The 8,938-nt window shown below is 35.5% G+C and overlaps 1 protein-coding gene across 1 annotated transcript; it reads right to left on the bottom strand.

Moving 5' to 3' along the window:
- Positions 1 to 4,744: 4,744 nt before the first annotated feature.
- LOC127122985 (uncharacterized) lies at positions 4,745 to 5,356 on the bottom strand. The gene has a single exon (XM_051053255.1). The coding sequence runs from the start codon at positions 5,354 to 5,356 to the stop codon at positions 4,745 to 4,747; it is 612 nt and encodes a 203-aa protein (XP_050909212.1).
- Positions 5,357 to 8,938: the final 3,582 nt, after the last annotated feature.

The following is an 8,938-nucleotide window of genomic DNA, read 5'->3' as shown; positions in this document are numbered from 1 at the left end:
TATGTTTTCAGAAAAATGAGTCACCTTGTTTGTGAGGCTCTAACTTGAAGTTGAAGCTGAAGCCACCAACTAAGGACTTATTATACATAAAAAACAATGAAAGCATAACGTGTATGAATTTGTGATATTCATGCAAACTATGAATCTACTTAGTTAGATATAGCAGATATTATTGAATATGGAGGCATTTAAATTCTCAAAAGGGTTCGTTTTTGTGACTACTAAGTGAAACATTAATTACTTTTGAGACTACTAAGTGAAACATTAATTACTAGTAATACATATATTAAGAAACTTCAATTTTTCGCCGTTGAGTCTGGTTTATTCGTGTATATTAGTTAATACAACACTATACTTCATACATTTTTGATATTACGCATCATCAAACAAGCGACTGCAAAGACGGCGTCTTATAAAGTTTACTTATTGAGGAAAGATCAACTTATAATCACAATTACTCAATATAAAATTATCCTATTTAATTATTCATTATAAATATTATATTTTATTAACTTAATTTTTTATTGAAAATATTATCTTTATGGTATAGAATCGTTATCTTAAAATTTGTAAAGGAGCAAGACAATTTTAATATTATTACTGTTTACCTACCTCAAACAAACTAAATTAGATTAGCATAACAATAAAATTAAAAGTGCACTATACCACCCAATGTCAAGATATATGGCTCAATATAACTCTTTCTCCATATTTCAATAGCAATAGAATAATTAAAAAACAAATGTCAAAGAGTTTTTTTCATAATTATCACAATAAATACGTTTGAACACTACTACGAATAAGTGATTTTACTTTATTTAAAAAAGAGTTTTATCTCAATTTTTTGACCGAGATAAAGATGAGTATCATGGATAATGCGTCACTTTTTTCCTCGATTGATATACTAATTTAAGAGAAAAATTATACTGGTCATGAGTTCAATATTCAACAACTATATTTTTGTATTTTTAATATTGGAAATCCCGCGTCACTTTACTTCTCGGTTGCTTTTAATACTCGAGGTGAAAAGTTTGTATTTACCTCGTCTCGAGTTCCAATCGAGTGAAAAAACATTGTTTTTTTTAATATCACATAATTTTCATTTTGACTGTATATTGATCGGAAAAATAGCAAGTGTACTATTTTGCCTTTTGTAGTAATAAATGGGAAATTCCCCGAATGTCGATCTCAAGGACTATGCGTTAATATCGAGTTCAAATAATTATTCAATTAAACAAAAATTAGCATTAGGATTTTTAAATTCAAACTTATAAATATAAGGGCAAATAAAATAAATATTGTAAAATAAGGAATTCCAGGAAAAAGGAACATGTCAGAGAAGATGTATAATTTGTCCCTGTAACAACTCTGAGTCACTATTGCACCAACAAATATCAATTAAGTACTATCAGTTCACAAGGGTATTTTCTCCTAAGGCCACTTGGTGAGAAAACCTTAAATCATTCAACCCTAATCTTTATGTCCATAGAAAATTACTGGTGAAATAAAGCCTTATTATATCAAGAATTATCTGGTTCATACAGGGTATCCCTTGTCCTAGGTGATATCTACTGCAGAGTAATCTTATGAAAACATTATCAATGACGGTCCAGCATAATTGATAACCATGCAACAATCTCGATTGTTCCGAAAGAGAAAGCATTAAACACATTAAAAAATTACTGTAATTATGAAAAATAATATTGTCAATGCAATAGAAAACTCAACGTCATTACAGATATAAATCAGGGACATCCCCCTAGCATTGAGGGGTTTAGCTATTCATATTGTTCAAAACAGATTCAAGATAAAAACTAGATATTACAAGTAATTGGATGACTTGGATCTTCAATTGCTTCTACTCATGAAAATCTTTCACTCTCTGAATTCCTTGATCTCTGTAATTCTCGATCGTCTGACAATTCGTCGTGCTATCTTTTCTTTTCCTCCTCTCGTAGAAACTCTTCTAAAATAGTAAAAGTTTCTTAGCATTGATCGGAAAACCCCATAACGCCCTTACTGCTAAAGCCTGGCTAAAAGCCCAAAACTTAGGAAAATAAGCGCCTGGGCTGACACGGGAGGCCATGTCAGGCCCCTGCCTTGGCCTTCATCTTCAGCTTCATTAGGTCCTCATCCTGACACGGTCTGTGTCAGGTGGCACGGATGACCGTGTCAGGCTTCTTCAAACTTCATAACTTCTTTCCTCAAACGTCGAAATTCTCGACTTTCTTGCACTGAGTCCGTTGGGACTTCTACTTGGACCTGGAGGGAATAAAAACAGACAACCAAAGCATAAAATCCAGAAAACAAGAAATAAAACAAAAAATTGATAAAAAGCTTAATTAACTTACATAAATAAAAACTAAATTGAAAGACAACATAATGCGAACAAAGTATTCCAGAATCCTTGACTTCTCGACGAATAAGTGATGAAAATACAGTCAAAATGGTGACCGATCACAACCCCAAACTTAGCTCATTGTTTATCCTCAAGTAATGTTCTAAACGACAGAGTGTGTCACTTCCCAAAATTGAATTTTTCTTACCACAATACTGCTGAGATCTTTCGCCACACGCTTTCCCTCTATCTTTCATAGTCCATGCGTTCCCTAATTGATTTTTCGTCGCACTTCCACATAGACGTATTGCTTCACCTGTCAGCTTATATCACACTCTCACTAATTCTCTCTGGGTTAAAGTGTTTACACTCATATTTCAGAATATGCAATATCGACTCATGAATTTGAATAGCTTCTCCTTTCGTATCAACTACACACAACACACACTTTTTGAGGTCTTTCGGGTTGTAACAGGGTTTGGGTTACGGTGGGGTAAATACAAACAAAAGGAAAAACAAATGGTTTTGGGTTCAGAGTCAATGTCATTATTCTTTTCACTGTGTTTGTTCTAACATATCATTTCACTTTCTTTTCTTTTTCAATTTTGTTACTCAGTTCTTCTTTTTTCTTTTTTTTTATTCCCAACTGAGTGTTTCTCATTCGGTGAGTGCTTTTTTCCGTTCCATCAAATTTATTTTTTCTTTTGTTTCCTTTTTTTCGATGGTCGTTTTTCGTAAAAAATTTTTCGCACTCACCTTCTTTTCATTTCTTATGGGGTTACCCCAAACTTAGAACTGAACACAGCTTAAAGAACATAACACTATCTCTGAACAGGGTAAGTAAGTGTTTGGGCCGCGGGTTACATTCATGTGGTTATATATACACACAAAAGGTACATGCTCAAATGGGGTTAACAAGGGATAATATTAAAGGGATGTCTAGAAAGGCTCAGGGTTATTACTCAAACAACGTGCCTCAGTGTGTGTATATATGTAGTGGTATTCCAAGAGATTTTATGCAAACTCATAGTGATAAAGACATACCTGAATATCGCTCATGATGAAAAATGTGTTTGGCTTTTTATGCGCTCACCATGTTAGGTAAAGCTTGACAGAATCCACAGTACTTCTAGTATGGTGCGGCTTCTTACTCAACTCGGAATGCATAGGGAACCTATGTTAGTTGAGCTTGAGACAATTGAGTGTGATCCTTTCCTTCAACAGTATCAACTTTTTGGGAAGATCATTCAATAACAAGCAACAGTAAGTGGAGTGATCATTTCATCCACTACCACTAATGGTCATCATCTAATCCAACAATAACACCAAGAACCTGAAATACATGCAGCAAATGATATCCAAATGTAAAACAGTAAATAAAACAGATTAGCATAATTAAAACAGTAAACAAAATGGGAAATAATAATATAAAAAGAAATAAATAAAACATAAATACAAAAAGCATAATTAAACCTCCCCCACGCTTGAACTAAACATTGGCCTCAATGTTGTAAAACAAGATAGAGGAGGGTGGCTCACAGTGCCCTACTGAGGAGGCTGGGGAGGAAAGTGTTAAGTGGTTGTAATGAGTGGTTATTGGATTTTAATGAGGGGTGGTTATTGGATTCACAATTTCACATCCGTAGACCTTACACGGGCGACCATGTCTGGCTTCTCCCAATGTGACTTTTTAATCTTTCATTCAGTGCTCCTGAAACGGGTCGTGTCAAGCACCACGACCGGTCGGGTCAGGCTCCTACATTTCCCATTTTGAAGGCCTTTTTCATGGTCCAGACATGGTCCGTGTCAGGCTGCTGGTTTATCATCAAAAAATCTCCATCTCTCTTACTTTCAGATAAGGTCTTTCCTCCCGGTACAACTCCCGCATTTACGTGAGTGCCTCCGCCCTTTTATGCACGGCACTGTGCAAACCTAAAATAACAAACAAAAACAAATACAATAATTAGAAATAAAACGCGTGGGTTTCCTCCCACGAAGCGCTTCGTTTAACATCGCATGGCTCGACGATTTACCACACTATCCGTCTGGATAAACATTATTTACCAGGCCAATTCCTCGTCCTTGAGGGAAAGACTTCTCCTTCTTTCTTTTTGCTTTTGGACTGGAACTAGGAATTTTTTCATTCGGAGTTGCTAATGGAGATGGTGATAGTTGAGAAGGCCTTCTTGTATCTTTTTCTGATGTTGGTATATTACTTTGCTTTCTCACATCTGTCTTGATCATGCCTACTTGATAGTGATTCTCTTTTTCTACCTCTAGCTTCTTGTTTTCAATATCATCCAATGTTATTTCATCATCATGAACTTTTAAAGTTAACGTGCCCTGGTCCATGTCGAGATTGCGTCGACTTGTCTGCATGAATGGTCGACCAATAATGATAGGTGTCTATTCATCTTCAGGTATGTCTATGATCACAAAATCAACAGGAAAACTCAATTTCCCTATTGTCACCAATACATCTTCTACTATCCCATATGCATTCTTTATCGAGTGATCTGCAAACTTCAAATTTTTCCTTGTATCACTGACATTTTGAATCCCTAACCTGTGATAGATTGATAATGGCATCAGACTCACACTAGCTCCAGAATCAATTAGTACCTTTTTGAAAGTTCTCTCTTTTATTGTGCATGATACTATGATCGTTCCAGGATCCTTCTGTTTGTTTGGAATTCTCTGACCTAGTGATATTGCACTACACTTTTCCTTCCAGGCTACCGGTTCTTCTATTGTTGGTTTCTTTTCGACGATTTCCTCTTCCATGAATTTTGTGTACATGGGCATTCGCTCGAGTGCTTCAAACAAAGGCATATGACTCTCTATCTTTTTGAACATTATCATGAATTTCTCAAAGTCTATCTCTCTTAGATCCTTCTTTGTCACTCTCTGAGGGTAGGGTAACTTAATCACCAGTTTAGTCTCCTTTTTATTTTTCTCTTCAGTTTGCTCTCCAGGTGGTATAACTTTTTCATCTTTAGAGGCCTTCTGACTTCTCATCGTGATAACAATAACATTCTCATGATTTCTTGGATTTTGAACTGTTTCACTTGGTAAGGAACCTGGTGTTTGAGAACTTTCTATTTGTTGTGCTATCTGACCCAACTGAACTTCAAGATTTTTTATAGAGGCGGTGGTGTTTTTCTGATTGTCTCTAGTCTCTTCTTGGAATTGCATATTGTGAGCGACCAATTTTTCAATGGCAATCTCCCAGTCTTCTTGCTTTGGAGCTTGTTGTTGCTGTTGTTGTTGATATTGAGTCTGATATTGACCTTGACCCTATTGTGGAACATTCCCTCCCTGATATTTCCAGGAGAAGTTTGGATGATTCTTCCAACCTGGATTGTACGTGTTAGATTAGGGATTATTTTGCTTCAAAAAATTTATCTCTTAAATTTGTTGAGGGGTTGCAAAGCAATATACTGTGTGGTGAGGTCCATTAAATATTTCACAAGTGATGGTCTGAGCAAGTTGAACTTGAGCTACCTGTTGAGTACCTATATTCATAGCTTTCAACTTCTTTTCCACTTCAGCAGCTATTGTATCTTCCAACCGGATTTTATTAGTTTCCAACTTCATATCAATAATTCCCCCAGGTTTGCTCGTACACCTATCATACAATTTCAGATGCTCATTTGCAACTATCGTTTCAATGATCTTTATAATACCGGTGGTTGTTGAGAAATTTGTTGAGCCACCGACTGTTGTATCAATCAACTGTTTTGTCTTTATTTTGAGCCCATTCATAAACATCTGCATTTGTTCAGTCTGATCCATATTATGAGTTGGGAAAGCTACCAGGACCCTTTTGAATCTTTTGTAGGCATCTCCCAAAGACTCACCCTCCTTCTGTTCGAAGTTTAAGATTTCATACCTTTTTCTCATAAATATCGATGCTGGAAAATACTCATTTAAGAAAGCAGTTTCCATATCTTCCCATGTGTAATATTGTTGGCTGGGAGAGAGTAGAACCACTCTTCCGCCTCTTCAGCTAAAGTGAACGAGAACATTCTTAACTTCTTTGCTTCATCAGTATGACCATCAATTTTCAAAGTAGTACTCATGGTCAGGAATCTCTGTAAGTGCTTGTTTGCATCTTCATTTACCTTTCCAGTGAAAGGTTTCTTTTAAGTTGATTGATTGTGCTAGGATGCAGTTGAAAATTGGTCACATTCACCGGTTGGTTGACAATTGTGAATCTACCACCCGGTGCATTTTCACCTCCATAATCACCAAGGAGTCTTTTCGGAGGTGAAGGTGGAATTGGAGGAACTTCCGCCATAGTTTCTGTTTCTGAATTTGAGTGAACCGAGGGAACTTCTTCTTTGGAATTCAATCTAGCGTTTACGAGTCTCTGGTGCAGGGTTCTCTAGATTCCTGTGTCAAAAATAAATTTAGCTGAGGGATCTCCTTGCATAAACAAATTAGTGAATGAAATTATCTAAATGACAGAAAAATAACTTTATTGCAGAGCAACAAAATTTTAATTGAACTAAAATTAAACTCTATATTTTGGCAGTCCCCGGCAACGGGGCCAAAAACTTGATCAAAAAAATAGCAAGTGTACTATTTTGACTTTTGTAGTAATAAATGGGAAATTCCCCGAATATCGATCTCAAGGACTGCGCGTTAATATCGAGTTCAAATAATTGTTCAATTAAACAAAAACTAGCGTTGGAGTTTTTAAATTCAAACTTATAAAAATAAGGGCAAATAAAATAAGTATTGTAAAATAAGGGTTTCAAGGAAAAATGAACATGCCAGGGAAGGTGTATAATTTGTCCTTGTAAAACTCTGAGTCACTATTGCATCAACAAATATCGATTAACTACTACCAGTTCTCAAGGGTATTTTCTCCCAAGGTCTTGGTGAAAAAACCTTTAATAATTCAACCCTAATCTCTATGTCCATAAAAAACTATCGGTGAAATTAAGCCTCATTATATCAAGAATTATCTGGTTCATACAGGGTATCCATGGTCCTAGGTGATATCTACTATAGAGTAATCTTATGAAAACCTTATCAATGGCGGTCCAGCCTAATTGATAACCATACAACAATCTCGATTGTTCCGAAAGAGAAAGCATTAAACACATCAAATGATTACCGTAATTATGAAAAACAATATTGTCAATGCAATAGAAACCTCAACGTCATTACAGATATAAATCAGGGACACCCCCTAGCATTGGGGGGGGGGGGTTAGCTATTCATATAATTCAAAATAGATTCAAGATAAAAACTAGACATTACAAGTAATTTGATGACTTGGATCTTCAATTGCTTCCGCTCATGAAAATCTTTCGCTCTCTGAATTCCTTGATCTCTATAATTCTCGATCGTCTGACAATTCTCCATGCTCTCTTTTCTTTTCCTCCTATCGTAGAAACTCTTCTAAAATAGTGAAAATTCCTTAGCATTGGTCGGAAAACCCCATAACGCCCTTGCTGCTCATGCCCGGCTAAAAGCCCAAAAACTGGGAATATTAGCACCTGGGCTGACACTGGAGGCCATGTCAGGCCCCTGCCTTGTCCTTCATCTTCAGCTTCATTAGGTATTCATCCTGACATGGCCCGTGTCAGGTGACACGGATGGCCGTGTCAGACTTCCTAAAACTTCATAACTTTTTTCCTCTAACGACGGAATTCTCGACTTTCTTGCACTGAGTTCGTTGGGTCTTCTACTTGGATTAGGAGGGAATAAGAACAGACAACCAAAGCATAAAATCCAGAAAATATAAAATAAAACTAAAAATTGATAAAATGCTTAATTAACTTATAGAAATAAAAACTAACTTGAAAGACAACATAATGCGAACAAAGTATTCCAGAATCCTTGGCTTCTTATCGAATAAGTGATGAAAATACAATAAAAATGGTGACCGATCATATATATACACATTTTATAACATAATCTATATACACATGCTGTGACAAAACATATATACATATGTTTTCTACAGACAGCAAACCAGCAATGAGCATTTTAGACAAAAATCTATATACACCTTTTGTGACAAAATACACGTGTTTTCAACAAGACAACATATACATTTTTTACAACCAACCCAAAACGAAACACATACATTTATTTCATACTACTCTAGGTCACTAGGGAACAACCTAATAGAAATTAGTTTAAATAAAAAGTAATATAGGAAACAACCAGTCTAACGTGAACGAATGTCGGCTATGTCTTCTTGTGTGAATGGTGTTTCATCGTTAAACACCTATAATTTGAATAAAATTTAAATTAGTACAGTACAACAACAATAACATTTAACTTTCAATCTCCACAACAACAGCATAAATATTTTACTAGATAACAACAACAACATTAACTTAACTAGCATAAATAAATTACACGAAAATGGATAAAGTGATTACCTTAGCCCATGAATCCCTAACGTCTCAGGAGAGAATATCCAACATATGTTTCATAACATAATATACCCGCGCATATGAGTTTGGTTGTTTCCGCAACTACAAATAATTTGTATATAGTGGTTAATACATAAAAAACACATGTAATACATTAGAGAAAATTTAAAGTATGTCACAAGTAAGATCACTTGATTTTTAG

Source organism: Lathyrus oleraceus, chromosome 2 (assembly GCF_024323335.1).
Source record: "Lathyrus oleraceus cultivar Zhongwan6 chromosome 2, CAAS_Psat_ZW6_1.0, whole genome shotgun sequence".
Lineage (NCBI taxonomy): Eukaryota > Viridiplantae > Streptophyta > Magnoliopsida > Fabales > Fabaceae > Lathyrus > Lathyrus oleraceus.
The sequence above is the reverse complement of the archived record's forward strand: the minus strand, read 5'-3'. Positions and strand labels throughout refer to the sequence as shown.